At 45.8% G+C, this 18656-nt stretch overlaps 1 protein-coding gene across 4 annotated transcripts in view; it reads left to right on the top strand.

Moving 5' to 3' along the window:
* Positions 1–18656, top strand: part of LOC116942823 (glutamate receptor 2-like) — a 217349-nt gene that overhangs the window by 169442 nt on the left and 29251 nt on the right. For all 4 annotated transcript variants that reach the window (XM_032955144.2, XM_076067523.1, XM_032955142.2 and 1 more), the window contains one exon: positions 12167–12271. In XM_032955144.2, the coding sequence (XP_032811035.1) occupies positions 12167–12271 (105 nt within the window). The remainder of the gene's footprint in view (positions 1–12166; positions 12272–18656) is intronic.

Consider the following 18656-nt stretch of genomic DNA (forward strand, 5'->3'; position numbering starts at 1 on the left):
TTCCAACAATTCTGTTCCCTTCATTGCACTTATATTCATATCATGCATGCCCTAGCATTTAATTGGTATGGCTATGCACATTGCAGTCTCTGTAATGTAAAAGGTGTCCCTATTACGATGGCGCCATGGGTTCGAATTTAGATTTTCCAATTTTCCCTTATCGTCCCATCGTTTCTATAATTAGTATATTACATTCCACTATGGCGCAGTGACCTTAAGTACAATGTGGGGTTTGTAATGAACATGCATAGGCCCTTTTATCTTATTTAGTGGCACCTTACTGAATTTCATAAATGTTCGGAGGTTACATAACGTATTCAGGGTATTGGGCATTGCTGAAAAAAACTGTGGTATCATTAACGAATTGGCCAAACATCCCCACGCAGGGCCCTCCTGAAAAAAATGTTGACACATGTTTATGCTTGTTTGGCTAAAAGACTTTGTTATTATAAATGTTTTGCATGGTACATTAGTTGTTTCAATGTGGGTTCCTGTCCCTGTTTATATCATTTTTTCATTCCAGTGTGTCATGCGAGTAACGTTTCCCAGGATAAACACGTTGTGAGAATGAGTAAATACTAGGGTTGTTAAGCGAGTTAACTGGTAAACCAGTAACCATATGGGACCTTTCTTGCCAGTATCATAATATAAGGGTAAAACTTATTTTTATATAGCGGTAACTGTTTTCAGATTTTATTACCATTTCCGACAGCTAGGAACCGGTCATCAATTCCAGTGGAATTTTAGAAATGCACCGATGGGCGCGTGCGAACATACTACCCATGAACCTCGCTGTTTTTACCGCGTGGCACAATTGCTCTCATTTCTCGGTTAATGGTAAAGCCCAGGAATTTCTTGTTTGCTCTATTCTTTCAAACTGGTCAGACATCTTGGAAGAGGTGGGAGTACTGACACTTTACCTCACCACATGTGCAGCTGATCGACTGTGTTGTACCCATTTACACTGCTGGGTGGACAGACGAGGTGGCACTGAAAACACTTGCACCATTGTTTCAACTGCCACGACGGGAGATCTAATATTAACCGACGACCTCTGGATTGCTAGTAAAGTGTGATGACCATCACACCACGGCAGCTCCTATGATTTTCAGTTATGTAAAAATATTGGGCTTATTGCTGTCAACATTTATCGTTGTGGATCAAATCTGCAATGCATGAACAAATAATTATAACATCCCTAGTAAATATCGACGTTGTTTTAATCATCACTATTCCAAAAAACACTTTGTTTATCCAGATTAGTATTACTGAGTCTCACGGCTTGGATTAATGAGGGCTCTCCTTGGGATGTACAGGGACTCTACTTACGAGTGAGTAATGTTCAAGAGATCTATTCGTAAGTCGGTTTGTTCGTAAGTCCAACTTTACTCCTCTCAATTCCAAACATGCTGTACGGCGTGTACACTAAACAACAACAGGCAATGGCGGAGGTCCAGGCAGAAGTGCTGGGAATGCTGGGTAATGATGCAGAGCAACCACCGCCATTTATTGCGCGGCGGTTGAACTTACAACTCTGATTCCGAACAGGCAACTGGACATATGGAAAGGTTTGTTCATATCTCTTGAACGTTCGTAAGTTGAATATTGTAAGTTAAGGAGTCCCTGTATGTATACATGAGGATTTATTTTTTGGAGGATTCATCCTGTAAGCTGGCAACCAAACTTCCAGTTAACAAACATACGCGTACAAGAGGCGATCACTCAAACTCCAAACACATCTTCTAAAAATCTGACTCCACCTTGTTACCTTCTTTCTAACAGCACCACATTTGTACATGAACATATATGCCTGTGTAAACCACCAACGTTGCCTCAAATTATGTCCAAGTTGCATTACATTATTGCCACCAAATTTCTGAGCATATATCACCTCTCGCTTTAAGACAACCACAAAATAACATAGCCACCCACTGTGTTTGTGTACAGTGAGGGAAAAAAGTATTTGATCCCCTGCTGATTTTGTACGTTTGCCCACTGACAAAGAAATGATCAGTCTATAATTTTAATGGTAGGTTTATTTGAACAGTGAGAGACAGAATGACAACAACAAAATCCAGAAAAACGCATGTCAAAAATGTTATAAATTGATTTGCATTTTAATGAGGGAAATAAGTATTTGACCCCCTCTCAATCAGAAAGATTTCTGGCTCCCAGGTATCGTTTATACAGGTAACGAGCTGAGATTAAGAGCACACTCTTAAAGGGAGTGCTCCTAATGTCAGCTTGTTACCTGTATAAAAGACACTTGTCCACAGAAGCAATCAATCAATCAGATTCCAAACCCTCCACCATGGCCAAGACCAAGGAGCTCTCCAAGGATGTTAGGGACAAGATTGTAGACCTACACAAGGCTCGAATGGGCTACAGGACCATTGCCAAGCAGCTTGGTGAGAAGATGACAACAGTTGGTGCGATTATTCGCAAATGGAAGAAACACAAAAGAACTGTCAATCTCCCTCAGCCTGGGGCTCCATGTGAGATCTCACCTGGTGGAGTTGCAATGATCATGAGATCGGTGAGGAATCAGCCCAGAACTACACGGGAGGATCTTGTCAATGATCTCAAGGCAGCTGGGACTATAGTCACCAAGAAAACAATTGGTAACACACTACGCCGTGAAGGACTGAATTCCTGCAGCGCTCGCAAGGTCCCCCTGCTCAAGAAAGCACATATACATGCCCGTCTGAAGTTTGCCAATGAACATCTGAATCATTCAGAGGACAACTGGGTGAAAGTGTTGTGGTCAGATGAGACCAAAATTGAGCTCTTTGGCATCAACTCAACTCGCCGTGTTTGGAGGAGGAGGAATGCTGCCTATGACCCCAAGAACACCATCCACACCGTCAAACATGGAGGTGGAAACATTATGCTTTGGGGGTGTTTTTTTCTGCTAAGGGGACAGGACAACTTCACCGCATCAAAGGGACGATGGATGGGGCCATGTACCGTCAAATCTTGGGTGAGAACCTCCTTCCCTCAGCCCGGGCATTGAAAATGGGTCGTGGATGGGTTTTCCAGCATGACAATGACCCAAAACACACGGCCAAGGCAACAAAGGAGTGGCTCAAGAAGAAGCACATTAAGGTCCTGGAGTGGCCTAGCCAGTCTCCAGACTTTAATCCCATAGAAAATCTGTGGAGGGAGCTGAAGGTTCGAGTTGCCAAACGTCAGCCTTGAAACCTTAATGACTTGGAGAAGATCTGCAAAGAGGAGTGGGACAAAATCCCTACTGAGATGTGTGCAAACCTGGTGGCCAACTACAAGAAACGTCTGACCTCTGTGATTGCCAACAAGGGTTTTGCCACCAAGTACTAGTCATGTTTTGCAGAGGTGTCAAATACTTATTTCCCCATTAAAATGAAAATCAATTCATAACATTTTTGACATGCGTTTTTCTGGATTTTTTTGTTATTTTGTTTCTCACTGTTCAAATTAACCTACCATTAAAATTATAGACTGATCCTTTCTTTGTCAATGGGCAAACGTACAAAATCAGCAGGGGATCAAATACTTTTTTCCCTCACTGTATGACATGATAATGACAAGAGGCCTTATCTAATATCCTTGATGGGCTTCTTTTATAAATCGCCCTATTTTGCTCCTCAGCATGTATGTTGAACTTATACTCTTTGGTTCTTTTGGTAAAGTCACTTAGGTATAAAATAAAATAAATTACGACGTTTCAGTCGCAACCCAAGCGTCCGTCATCAAGTGGGAAAGCTTTCCCAACTGATGAATGATGCTTTCCCACCTGATGACAGACGCTTGTGTTGCGCTTGAAACGTCGTGATTTATTTTATTTATACCTAGGTGACTTTACCGAAAGAACCAAAGAGTATGGATTCCTGCAGTGACGAAAGCTTCAAATCAAGATTATGTTGAAGTTCTTTCGCACCAGAGGTAGCCAACAGTGAATATCGAAGGTGCAGGGACGGACAACAAACTAAACACAAAAAAGCCGTTCTAAAGAAATTCGTTTTCAATCTAACAGTATTTAGAGTTCACTCCATACCGTCCGTACTAGCAAACTTTGAATGGCAGTGAGCACGCCTTGGCGAGAACTTGCAGTGGTGGCTAGGCTCCGGGCTAAGAACATTAACCTCGCTGTATTTGAGGACGTACTTGAGAATTCAGAAAGCGCATTTTGAATTCAATTGCTGAAGGAGCTTCCAAGCACAGGGAGCGAAATATCGGACATCGTGCCAGACAACATGGGGTAACAGCCAGACCATGTCAGAGAGCTACACAAAGTAACTGCAAAGACCTACGCAGCAGTTTACTTGAGGCAATTGCTACAAACTACAGTGTAAGACTAAGATTAAAACTAGGATGCTTGCCATGTTACGGCGCCATAGAAATTGACATTATCATTAACAATGTTGGGCTCAGGAACATTAATTCGAATGTCCGCATTAACACAGCTGCCTCCTCCCTAACATACATTACTCCCATATTATCCACCGCCACAGCTTCCCCACACAATTACGAGTGTCGAAACGAATTTTCTAACGTTGCCGTTGGACAGTAATTAGCACATGGAAGCAAGGAACGGGTCACCTTAATGAGGGCATCTAATTATTTAATTTCAAGGTTTTTTTTTTTTAGCAAAGACGGTGATGCGGAGAGAGAGAGGCTCTACTGGACAGGCGCTGGACATCAAGGAGGACATTTTTTTTTAATAAGATGGTCTCGTCTGCCACGGGACCTAATAGCTCACCACAATGAATTCACGATGCTATCCTCGTGTGAGCAACGATATTTTAAAACGCACACCAGGTTATTGTAGTAATTGACTGCAAAATGGCCCTCAAGAAACGTCCAGTGTTTTAAATATTACCGAACAGCAGCACCTTGTTAGTGCATCTTTATTGAATTAAGAATTGTGTATTGAGTATACAGAATTAATTAATTAGATTTCATGAAGCCAGACATGTTATAAAACTGTACTGGGCTATGCACATCAGATTACACGTTGTGTCATAAAACCAGAGGCCAAATGAAAATATTCAAATCCTATATTTATGCGGGAAAATGTAATTACTTAATGGATTCATTTTTTTAAGCTTTAAAAGTGACTTTGCATTATCTCACTGCGTGTATTTTCCTCATATTGCACGGTCAATATGTTGCTTGATTACGGTTCTGATTGCCTTCTTCACAATCGCATACGTTTGATCGATTTAACATGACCATAGCATCCTCGCCCCTGGAGTGGAGAGTGTGATGCCATGGTGCAATGGCCAGCACACTGGACTTGCCTCTACACCCCCAGCCGGTGCGGCTTTTGAAACAATGGCAAAGTTTCTCAAACTCCGTTCGCCTCTGTTCACTCTGCAGTATAATTTGGGTGGGTGTGGGGGGTCGCGTGAGAGCAGCAGTCGTCAGTGTTGGGATTAGCCGCGGGATACTTCAACATCTTCGAATACGCCTCGTCATCGTGGAAGAGTAGGCCCAAATACCCCCTGGGGGGCTTTCCGGAGGGTATTTCTGCTGGATTAAGACATTCTACATTGTGTGGGGGTGCGGGGCTGGGGTTAGATTTCACTGTGGTCAGAAATCAAGCTCAAGTTACAGATTTTGTAGAGCATTGTGCTAACTGCTGCACCAATACCTCCCCACGCTAATCTACATGTTGGACAGTGTTATATATGATTGCCCGTACACAAGTGCAGACATCGAATTGTATCCTTCCCAGTAATCTCTTATGAAAGCCTGGTGTTCTGTTTGTCTGTCAACTAAATTATGAGAGCCTTTTAGAAGGCCTGAATAAAAATTGTATAGCGAAGTGGACCCCCCCAGATGTGGGGGTAAAAAGTTGATCCAACAGGTTTACAACAACTGTCGTCCCCCCCCCCCAAGCATATCTTCATATGCATATAAGCCTACATACCCTACATAAATAGTCAGTAGTATCTCCTACACACCCTACATACAATAGAGTCAGTAGTATCTGCACAAATGGGGGGGAGGACATCAGTGGGGGCGACGGGCGAGGCGCAAAGTGTTGAGAAGCTCTCCGCAGGAGCCACAATTTCGGCCATCTAATCAAGGCATTTTCCTCAACTGCGTAAAGCACAGATATCATATGAGGAATCATACAGCACCTTGATTAACGTTTGATGATTTCACATTTGTAATGTTTAAGAGCCCATGTCAATATAGTAGCTGGATGAAGGTCTCCCCCATGCTGTGTTAGTAATGGGGGTTGTTTGGCCTTACTGCAAGCTCTTCATGCAGGCTGGTAATAGACATCCCGGGACCGATTAACATATTACTCGCCACTGATGTTAGCCACGGCTGAACACTGAACTAAGACTGCGGGGTTCACACTGCAGTACAAAGACAAATATCCCCCGTATAGCCTTAACAGACTGTAGGGGCAAGTGCTGTTAGTGAGCACCTATGAAGGCCGGAACGGTACACGAGGGGGTGGGTGGCCAGCACCACGCTCGACCGCCTTTGTCTCCCTAGTGGCGATGTTTACACACCGCACCAGGTACTCATTTGAGGCTGAGGCGACCTAGGGGAGGCCTAGGACCGGTTCAGATATCGTCACTGGTGTTGGCCATGAGCGGGAATCGAACCCGTGTCGCCGAGTTCATAGCGCAGCGCGCTAACCGCTACACTACCGCTCCCCAGTACCCTCACACCAACACCAACAAACCAATACCAGCCATTCGCCATTCAGTGATGGTGCCGCTACCACGGCGCCTGTGCCAGGCAACACCACACATTTTGATGAGATGCATGCAATTGAAGAGTCAGTTGTTATTAATATTAGATGGAGTGAGTGAATATGGTCCTTTCTTTATATTGCTCCCAGTCATAATGTTTGGTTCACCGTAAAGCCAGGTATTGTTCTGGATATTGTAGTATAAGATGTTAAAATGTCTATAAGACTAAAGAACATGAGTCTCAATGCGACTACACTGTGTATACCTCCTGTTTTACCAGCTGGCAGTTTACCACTCTGCTCCACTTACTATTTATGTGGCCTTGTAGTGAATGTAATTACCAGGCCAGGGACTGCTTTATTCGTAATGGTGACTGTGCTTTTATTGTATCTGTAACATTACTATTACTATTGTAGGTTGCCGGGTAGCTCTGAAGGCTGGTGTCAATTCCGGACACGAAGTTGTAGAATTTTACTTATGTAAAATACACAGCACATGGCCTTAGCAGACTATACGGTAGATTGCATACACATCAGGTATCAGCCCATTTAAATGAATAGTGCATTGCAAATTGAATTGTGGAACAGAGCATCCAATAATGAGGCTGCCATCCTAGTGGAAATGCATGCATGGTTTTAATCAATACAGCCTGGAAAATCACTCCCTGGCTGTGCAGTGAAGCTCAGAAATTCAAAACACTGCAGTTTATAGCTAGGAAGTATACATCATTTTGCAGGTTTACGGAATATGTTCTGAAGCTTTTGTGGGGCATTTAAACTAAAATTAATCAAGCATTTTAAATTTTAGTAGGTAAGGCCCACTCAGTTATATAGCTATTTTTCAGAAAATGATAGCTCGACGAAGTAGCTAATCACGTGGAAATTTATAGCAGCCAAATACATTAAACGCACGTTTCTAAATGTGGAGGGATAAACAGCAAAACCCAGAGAAAAAGCCAAGCGAAACACGGGGAGAACATACACACTCCAAATAATCAGACGTCAGGGTCAGGATCGAACCCACGGCCTCCTGCGTACCAGGCGAGGTAGTTTACATATCACCACCGTAGCGTCCATGCACCAGCCTCACCCCTTTCATTCTAGTTCTCGTTAAAAAAACTAATACCACCTTCTGCCCATATTTGTGTCTCCACATTGAACATGAAGTACAGTATGTTTTACACATCCCATCAGCAGCAACGGCTTCTGGCAGTGCCTCCTTCGAGCAGCATTGGTTTAACACAATAAATTTCCGAACGGCGTTGACATTGATTGTCTGAACAAGAAGGTGTTCTTAAACCAATGCTGGTGAACTACTCAAAATTGAAAGGCAAGAACCATTTGGCTGTAGGATCTAGTTTGTTCCTAACTACAACCCACTATGTTCATTGAGCTGGCTAGATCTGCTTGCATTATAATTCAACATTGTATTCACATGCCAATGTGCCTGGACTGATGTTAGACATATGTGTTAGTCACACTTAGCATGTGACTAAAAACACACAGCATTGTCTCACATATATGCCTCAGTAACCAATGCAGTCATTTGGATTTCATTTGTTTTTTGTGTTGATTTAGTTTATTAAAAAGGTCAGCAATTGGAAATGTTGATCGGATTACATTGGGCTAAGACAGATCATTTAAAGTCGTAGACATGTGAGGTCAGTGCCCCATCAGAGGCGCAGCAGATTGAGGTGCCGATACTGCTTGTCCATGCTGCAATCCCTCGGTTGCACTCCAAACGGGACCAGTTCCCCAAATCAATACGGCCAATTACGCGCCCAACTCCTCGGCATCTTGTTCCCTGACGTTTACTCACGTAGCTTTTGCTGTCATGAAGTACAGTGAGGGAAAAAAGTATTTGATCCCCTGCTGATTTTGTACGTTTGCCCACTGACAAAGAAATGATCAGCCTATAATTTTAATGGTAGGTTTATTTGAATCCAGAAAAACGCATGTCAAAAATATTATGAATTGATTTGCATTTTTAATGAGGGAAATAAGTATTTGACCCCTCTGCAAAACATGACTTAGTACTTGGTGGCAAAAACCCTTGTTGGCAATCACAGAGGTCAGACGTTTCTTGTAGTTGGTCACCAGGTTTGCACACATCTCAGGAGGGATTTTGTCCCACTCCGCTTTGCAGATCTTCTCCAAGTCATTAAGGTTTCGAGGCTGACGTTTGGCAACTCGAACCTTCAGCTCCCTCCACAGATTTTCTATGGGATTAAGGTCTGGAGACTGGCTAGACCACTCCAGGACCTTAATGTGCTTCTTCTTGAGCCACTCCTTTGTTGCGTTGGCCGTGTGTTTTGGGTCATTGTCATGCTGGAATACCCATCCACGACCCATTTTCAATGCCCTGGCTGAGGGAAGGAGGTTCTCACCCAAGATTTGACGGTACATGGCCCCGTCCATCGTCCCTTTGATGTGGTGAAGTTGTCCTGTCCCCTTAGCAGAAAAACACCCCCAAAGCAAAATGTTTCCAACTCCATGTTTGACGGTGGGGATTGTGTTCTTGGTGTCATAGGCAGCATTCCTCCTCCTCCAAACACGGCGAGTTGAGTTGATGCCAAAGAGTTCCATTTTGGTCTCATCTGACCACAACACTTTCACCCAGTTGTCTTCTGAATCATTCAGATGTTCATTGGCAAACTTCAGACGGGCATGTATATGTGCTGTCTTGAGCAGGGGGACCTTGCGGGCGCTGCAGGATTTCAGTCCTTCACAGCGTAGTGTGTTACCAATTGTTTTCTTGGTGACTATGGTCCCAGCTTCCTTGAGATCATTGACAAGATCCTCCCGTGTAGTTCTGGGCTGATTCCTCATCGTTCTCATGATCATTGCAACTCCACGAGGTGAGATCTTGCATGGAGCCCAAGGCCGAGGGAGATTGACAGTTATTTTGTGTTTCTTCCATTTGCGAATAATCGCACCAACTGTTGTCACCTTCTCACCAAGCTGCTTGGCAATGGTCTTATAGCCCATTCCAGCCTTTGTAGGTCTACAATATTGTCCCTGTCATCCTTGGAGAGCTCTTTGGTCTTAGCCATGGTGGAGAATTTGGAATCTGATTGATTGCTTCCGTGACGGGTGTCTTTTATACAGGTAACAAGCTGAGATTAGAAGCACTCCCTTTAAGAGTGTGCTCGCGAATTCGGCACAAATCAGATTTGAAACACGGCAGAACGAATTCTTCTGCCGTAACTGATCACTGTTACAACGCTGTGGGTGATCACGATATAATTTTCTCCGATTCCAAGGTTCTTTGCAAACCCACGGGTTTTTATCAGAGATTTGTTCACTAGGCAATTCAGATCTACAAACACAGACACAATTTCAACCGAGAAGATGGTTTCAAATTAAGCAACCATTGGAAAGATGTTCTAAATCGAACCAAACATTAAACTAATTTTCAATGGTACAGTATATTTTTCAAGTAGTAGTACCCCAAACTTTCGCAGCTCTTCAAAATTCCCTTTTCACACCATCAATAGGTAAACCCCCCCTCACCAACCGGCATGTTCACCCGCATGTACACCACCTCTACACCGTTCATCATGCTAAGTCGGCCAATCAAATGCTAGTTTTTATGCTAATTCCTTTGTCAGGCACCTTGTTTCCTCGCACACAGCTTAAAGGTCGCGGTCTGAGCGTGGCTGTGTTTCACTCCAGCGCTGTCCTCGAGACAGTCTGGTCCCTTCACCTGATGAAGGCCGCTTGTGTTGTGACCGAAACGTCGTGATTTTTGTTGTTTTATTTTTTACCTACGTGACTTTACCGAATAGAACCAAAGAGTATGGATCCTTGCAGTCACGAAAGCTTTAAATCTAGAATCGTTCAGCCTGTTCAGAAACGTAAGCGAGCTTGGACAGGACATGTTTTTGGAAGGGGCAGTGGCCTATGGTTAACATTAATGATGTTGTGGCAGCCAAGGAATGGAACTCATCTGAGAGGATCCACCGAGGCGATGAAGAAATGAAATCAGCTTGTGTGCGGGCAGGAAGTTGATCATTACATCGCAGGATCATTAGAGATTGTGATGGCTTGGGGAGGCTTTAATCCAGTGGTGGATTGACTGTGGCAGATATTGATGATTCACTCAGCAGATCGGACGCGAACCAATCAGCCAATAAGGTCACATTAAGTCCATATGCAGCCAATCAAAACGACTGATTTATTTCTTTAAAAAAATTCCCATATGATTTAAATCTGAACCTATGGTGTCACTCCTAGAGTTTTGCCAAGTAGAAAGTGACAATGTACTCCCATATTCCTGGTTCTTTCGGTAAAGTCACGTAGAAGGGAAACAAGAATATGAATCCCTGCAGTCACGAAAGCTTTAAATAAAAATGTACTCGCAGTTAAACTATTGAAATAACAGTAACATGATCAGGAAATGGCAATGCAGGTGATTAGATTGTAAAATTGCATTTACATATATAGTAATAAATGTACAGCCCTTTGTCAATGTATCTGGATGAAGAGCTTCCCTGGCCGTGTGGGTCTTTGTGCTACATAACCATACTTCACCAGACTAGTCAATTTGGCTTGGTGAAAGTGGGGCCCAAAGCAGGTTCATGGTGAAGGAGGAGCCTAACACCGGTTGAGATAGGGGCTGTCCATAAATGACGTCACAAAAAGTCAGATCCCCCCTAAAATATGAGGTCACAAAGCTCTGCCCCCCCCCCCCCAAATATAATAAGCATGCTTCAAATCTCGATTTAAAGCTTTCGTGACTGCAAGGATTCACCTTCTTTGGTTCTTTCGGTAAAGTCACGTAGAATGAGAATAAAATAATAAATTATTCTCATTCTACGTGACTTTACCGAAAGAACCAAAGAAGATGCTTCAAATTGCTTTAAACTATTGTCATTGTAGTGCATATTTAATGTGGCGCTGTACTCTGATTTTGTAGGCGAAAACATTTATTAAAAAGTCTATTTAATAAAGTAGAACGTGTTATCTATATTTATTTAAAGTTGCGCATTTTTACGTGACGTCACATTTCTCAACCCCCCCCCCCCTCGTCACACATCGTCACAAATGTCTGACCCCCCCCCCCCCCAGGTGCGTGACGTCATTTATGGACGGCCCCATATCACTCAGGAGTGATGTCGGCCATGACTAGAAATCAAACCTGTGCAGCAGTGTGAAGGATTGCCACGGTGTGAATTGCCTTCGATCAGCAATGGATTGACAATGGGGGTGCATGTTATTATACCGTACAATAATACATGGGCTCATTGTTTTTTCGCTTATGCTTGTTTACCCATGGAAGCCTCACATGACTTTCTGAGAAGGGTACTGTCGGGTTTTCACGGCAGGGGGCAATGATTGATATTCATAATCCCAAATTGAGGGATTACCATCCACCGCAGAGATGGTTTCAGCTATCCTGTATGACTGACGGCACTGTTATCACCGACGTACTCTTGCTGTGACGTTTCTGTGTTCATGTTTCCCGTGCAGGTGAAGACCCACGGCCTCACAAAGACAATACAATTTAACGACCTAGGCCAACGCACCAACTACACCCTGGGCGTCATGGAGCTGAGAACAAACGGCCCACAAAAGGTACCTCCCCGTCTGCTGACTGCCAAGTTATTTTGTTATTTTGTAATCGTGTTGCACTGTTTAACAACAACAATAACTGTTATCCACCTCTAAGTGGCCGGTGACATCACCAAAGCGCTTGTGCGAGGCTCGGTGCACCTGGAGGCCACGTGAAGTGTCAAAGACTCGCTGGACAGGAGGTTACGGGACAGACCCAGGTGTCATGGGTTCAATGACTGAGATAACTGGCAGATGCAATAACTGTACTCCCCACTGTGCCAACTTGCACTTTTAACCGTCTGACACTCCGCTCAATGGAAACATTGCTCCTCTGCCCTCCATTGTTGTTGGAGGGCAACTGCCTCCAACTGCCGAGTTGATTTTTGCACATGCCTCCTCCACAGAAGCCGATCCTGACACTGCTAGTACCACTGATCAGCAAATCCAATCTTTTCTGCATCCACAAGTATAAATTCAGCCCATCTCTTCTCCAGACCAGGCGGCGCCTGTTTAGCACCCTCTACCTCACCAAACAGAAGCCTGCAGTGGCTGGACATGAGGGCGACATGACCCAGCCTTTGCAGCTTCACCTGCTCTAGGAGGTCACTGATGGGACTGTGTCCAGATGTTTCAAGGATTTGTGAGCTCTTCACAAAATCCCTGGCCGATTAAACCTAGGATGGATCATGGCCAGGCCAGCCTGAATGTGCGTTTTATCTGGCGCAAATGTAGTGTTTGCTTTCACTCGGACAACTGTCTTTCTTCGAACACCGTTTTATTTACAACTCTCAGCATGTCCTCCACATTCCACAGTATCCAGGTCGCCACGGCTCGCTCGCCGTGCTTCACTCGACTGGCTCGCCACCTTTGTCTCTCCACTCCCCACGATTACTTCGCTTATTCCGCCGCTAACTTCTTTGTCTCTGCTCTCCGCTATCACCATCACTATGCTCTCTCCACCTTCACCTTCCTCACTCAGCGACTCCGCACTCAGCAACTCCGCACACAGCGTCTTCACACACAGCGTCTTCGCACACAGCGACTTCGCACACAGCGTCTTCGCACACAGCGACTTTACACACAGCGTCTTTGCACTCAGCAACTCCACCCTTCAACTCTTTACTCCAACTCTGTCTCTCAAACTCTGTCTTCCAAGCTCTGTCTCTCAAACTCTGTCTTCCAAGCTCTGTCTCTCAAACTCTGTCTTCCAAACTCTGTCTCTCAAACTCTGTCTTCCAAACTCTCCACACTTCAATTCCTCCCTGTTGACTCCAAGCTCTCCAAACTCCCAAGCTCTCCAACTTCAAACCATCTCCAAGCTCTCCGCTCTTCAACCTCCTCTGTTGACTCTGACTCCTGCTCTTATACCCGTTCTCATTACACCCCCAAGTAATTAACCCGCGTCCCAACGGCACTCCGCATGACCGTCACCTGTTTCTCCTCCAGACCTTTAGACGCCTCTCCAGCCCCGGCAACAGCACCAACCAATCACCGCCGTCCACGGCTCTCCCAGCTTAATTGCCCCAACATAACCTGCACTGTATTCACCTTCGCTACAGGCTGACCCTAGATAACCCGTACTGTCTGTGTGATCATGTAATCACGCTGTTTGCACCACGCACCTTCCTACTCCACTACATCACCCCCCTCCCCCCCCCGTGATAAAAAAAATCTAGCCGTCCCGGCTACGACGACACTTCGACTTCGACTTCTGGGTAGTGGAGTACCTTGGACATAACAATGAACAACAACATAACAACAACACCAACGCATCACAGAAACATATGTACAACAGCCGTACGAGGCGTAAAAGTCAATAGAAAGTTCTTCATCATGCAAGTTCCAGCGGCCAGTCTTCAATGAGTTCGCGTGGCCGAGCCCCCAGGGGAGGCAAGCACGCGCTCCACTCCCCCTTTCAAGTCCACATCCAGCCAGCACAACCAGCGACTCCAAGGGCGGCAGGCGCAGGAATCCTGTGACGAGAGAAACCAACCCTCCTGAGGCATCACTCGACGAACACTCGCCTCGGCTCGTCGGACACAACAGTCACCCGGCCAGGGAAGTGGAGATGATCAATTCCGCCCACGGAAGGAACCAAAATACACATTCTACAATCAGCCCAAAATCACACAATACCCATGCACACACAAATTGGCGACCGCATGCTTGGACGGCAATGCCGCAATCCCCGCGCATCCGCATATCTCCGCGGTTCTCCCCGCACTCCCATCCCAGCATACTCCTCTGGGAATTATGACAGACAGCACATTTCGCACCCTCCGACACCTCTGTGCGTCGCCGCCGTTCATCGCACGAATCGGCCGTAGCGGGGGAATTTTAAACCAGTGTTTCGCCAAGACTCACGTTGCCGCAATCAGCTGCCCCAACCCAGTTGAGAAGACACATCGTTACCTCACTGCACAACATGCACCCTGACAACTGAGGGATACATCTCCAGCCCACTGTTTCAACGCACCTCGGAGCGTCTCGAACTCCGGGCCGCCAGGGCGAGCCTATAACTCCATTGTATAGCTTCATAAGCACCTCGGAGGGCCTCAACCTCCGGCCCGTCAGGTCAAACCATCATTCATAACATGACGGGACCACATCCCCGTGTTAGACACTCAACACGTATTCATAATAAAGGTTTTTGGGTTAGATCGCGTTCATTTATAAATGTGTCGTAACCCTCCACCACCCGACACGGCCAATCAGCAAAAAAAGTGTCACGTTGACAAAAGACAAATAATTCACTACTTCAGCCCACCGGTGTGTTGAAGAGTTAATCCACATTTACAGTTTGAGTACGACGTTTCGCTGGTAAATACTTCCAGCATCATCGGGCAATTCGCCAGAATGGTAAAGCCCTCGCTTGCTCCCGGTTTTATATAGAGCAGCAGGGTGACGTCATCACTTAACTCATCAGGTGCAGTGATTAGAGGCGGAGGGGGGGGGTAATGTAATTATATAATCGATTAGTAATCAGTCATTGGTTATGATTAGTAATGAGTTTTGCAAAACGCGGGCTAATTTGTCAGTTACTCCTGAGATATATGGAATTTTTATTGTTTTAACAATCTGGTCGCTTTCAGTAGTATTGCTTTGCGATCGTGATTTGGCATTCAGTGCTCAGCAAAACATTACAGTAAGATTTGGTACAGTACACAAAATTCAAAAACTAGTATCTTGCACTAAAGACGCATTACCTAAACTATCAACAGAAGGTGTATATCGGATTAATTGTTCATGTGGCAGCTGCTACATTGGGCAGACGGGACGTAACATCAGCGTAAGACTAAAAGAACATCAGAGAAATATTAAATTATCTCAAACACAACTGTCGGCAGTGGCAGAACATGCTTGTCAACAAGGACACTCAATTGATTTTGACAATGTTGCAGTGGTGTGTAAAACTAATTATTACTGGCAAAGACTAATTAGAGAATCCATTGAAATTGAGAGGAACAAGAATAACTTTAATCGCTCTGACAGCTACCGGCTTAGTGCGGCCTGGAAGCGTATCATTAAATAATACACATTACATTTTGATTTAAAGAATTACTAATCTACAACTCATTACTAATCATAACCAATGACTGATTACTAATCGATTATATAATTACATTACCCCCCCTCCGCCTCTAATCACTGCACCTGATGAGTTAAGTGATGACGTCACCCTGCTGCTCTATATAAAACCGGGAGCAAGCGAGGGCTTTACCATTCTGGCGAATTGCCCGATGATGCTGGAAGTATTTACCAGCGAAACGTCGTACTCAAACTGTAAATGTGGATTAACTCTTCAACACACCGGTGGGCTGAAGTAGTGAATTATTTGTCTTTTGTCAACGTGACACTTTTTTTGCTGATTGGCCGTGTCGGGTGGTGGAGGGTTACGACACATTTATAAATAAACGCGATCTAACCCAAAAACCTTTATTATGAATAATATTGGTCGCGAAAGCCTACGTGTTAAACTGACTCAACACGTACTGGGCCATCCTGGTCAGGATCTGCGCCCCAAGAGATATGACAGCTAGCACAATACCAAATCAATGGCAGCATGTCACCATCGCCAATGTCGAACAGGCACGCACAATTTGCGACGATCTCAAATACCCAACGGTCACCACAATACACTTCACATCCCGCATCAGTACCCATTATGTCAGATACTCGCATTGCAGCACACAGCTGTACCAACCGAGTTGAGAGCAAAACAACTATACACAATCCCACGAATCGCTGAATGAGGTAATACAGTACACACAGCATATACAGTCCGATACAATCTATACCTTGGCAACAATAACGATCAAAGTTTCTCACAGTCACACATGAACAATCACGAGCGAAGCTTCCTACAGTATACACAATAACTACACAATAACAATCGCGAATCATTAACACGGCAACCCACAGGATATTTAAAGGGCCTCGGGACACTCGACACACGAATTAATCATTAACAACCCCATCAGATAACACTCCCGATGCCGTAACCAACAACAACAACCGCCATTCGCCACTAAGTGGCGGTGACGTCACCACGACGCTTGTGCCAGGCTATGTGCACCCTGAGGCCACGTGAAGTGTCGAACGCCCGCTGGCAGGAGGTCACGGGGCAGACCCAGGTGCCACGGGTCGACTGACTGAGATGACTGGCTGATGCACCACCTGTGCCCCCTACTGTGCCAATTTGCTATGCTTTAGCCACCCGGCGCTCCGCTCGTTGTTCTGAGCATCGCTCCTCTGCCCTCCGTTGTTGTTGGAGGGCGACTACCTCCAACTGCCCAGTAGCATCCTTCACGTGCCTCCTCCACAGAGGCCGATCTTGACACCGCTGGTACCAGTCATCGGCAAGTCCACTCAGCTCTACGTCCTCCTGTACCACATCACTCCATCTCTTCTCTAGCCCGTGCCGCGCCCGCCTAGCCCCCTCAATCCGGCCGAACAAAAGCTGTTTCAGCATGCGGTGGCTGGGCATGCGGGCTACATGACCCAGCCATCGCAGCCTTGCCCGCCGGAGGAGCTCACCGATGGGACCTTGCCCAGATCTTTCAAGGATTTGTGAGCTCCTCACACAATCCAGTCTGGTTAAACCCAGGATGGATCGAAGGCAGGCCAGCCTAAATGTTTCTAACCGGCGAAGATGTTCCATTAGGGGGGTCCACGTTTTGTAAGCGTAGAGAAGGGAGGGAATGACCGTGGCCGAGAAGACCTGAAGCTTAGTGCGGAGCGACAGACCAGGGTAGCTTCCACACAGCGTTACGCAACCGATGAAAAGATATTGCCGCTCGACTGATTCGGAGTGAGACCTCTGCTGTTAAACTGGAGCCAGTCATAAGCACACTGCCCAGGTATGGGAAACTCTCCACTCTCTCCACAACTGCCCCATCACCGATTGGGAGTTGTGGGGGTGGAGTGTCCGATGGTACAAAATACCCAGGCAGGTGCTTAGTTTTGGTGGGGCTGATGGTAAGGCCCCACCTCTTAGTGGCACGCTCCAGTCTCAGCTGCAGCGTCTCCAACTCCTCCTCTGACTGAGCAGCTATTACCAAATCATCAGCATACATAACGTGGTTGAGCAATAGGGAGCCATCCCTTGACCATACCCGGGCATCGATCAGCCTCCCATTATATCTGTACCATATGGAGATTCCCCCGGTACAGCTATTGAAGGCTTCACGAACTACGTGGTCAAAATAGATGTTAAATAATGTGGGAGCCAGAGGACATCCCTGTCGCACCCCAAGGTGTACAGGGAATGGCTCTGACTCCTGGCCACGTAGTTTTACCCGGGCCCGCTCACGATCATGAAGGTCCTTAATGATCGTGAGCAGAGGGTCAGGTACTCCAAAAGCACGAAGAACAACCCAGAGCCCAGGCCTACTGATGGTATCATAGGCCTTGACCAGGTCAATAAAGCAGAGATGTAGGTCTTGTTGGAATTCCCTACACCTCTGCTGTAGCAGACGGACAGAAAATATGGCATCTGTGCAGGACCGCCCTTTCCTGAAACCGCATTGGGGCTCCGCAAGCCTCTCCTCAGCGTGCCTGGCAAGGCGATGCTGAATAATCCTTGCCAGGACCTTTCCCGGCACACTGAGGAGTGAGATGCCCCTGTAGTTGTTACAGTCTGTGCGGTCCCCCTTCTTAAAAAGGGGGACCACCAGGGCATCCTTCAAATCCTGCGGAACCCGTCCAGTGGTCCAGACCGTTGTTATGATGTCATACTGCCCTATATGATGCCGTAACCACACACACGAGCACAGACATTGCGTTCATCCTACATTCACACAGTCAGAAACCCCGTTCAGCAGCCCAGCGAGCAACAAAAACCCACACGCAAAAACAACAACAACCCGGTGCACGCAAGATGCGTGAGGTGTGTGTTTAGGGCCGG

Source organism: Petromyzon marinus, chromosome 16 (assembly GCF_048934315.1).
Source record: "Petromyzon marinus isolate PM22_M1 ecotype Great Lakes invasive population chromosome 16, UKy_Petmar_22M1.pri1.0, whole genome shotgun sequence".
Taxonomy (NCBI): Eukaryota; Metazoa; Chordata; class Hyperoartia; order Petromyzontiformes; family Petromyzontidae; genus Petromyzon; species Petromyzon marinus.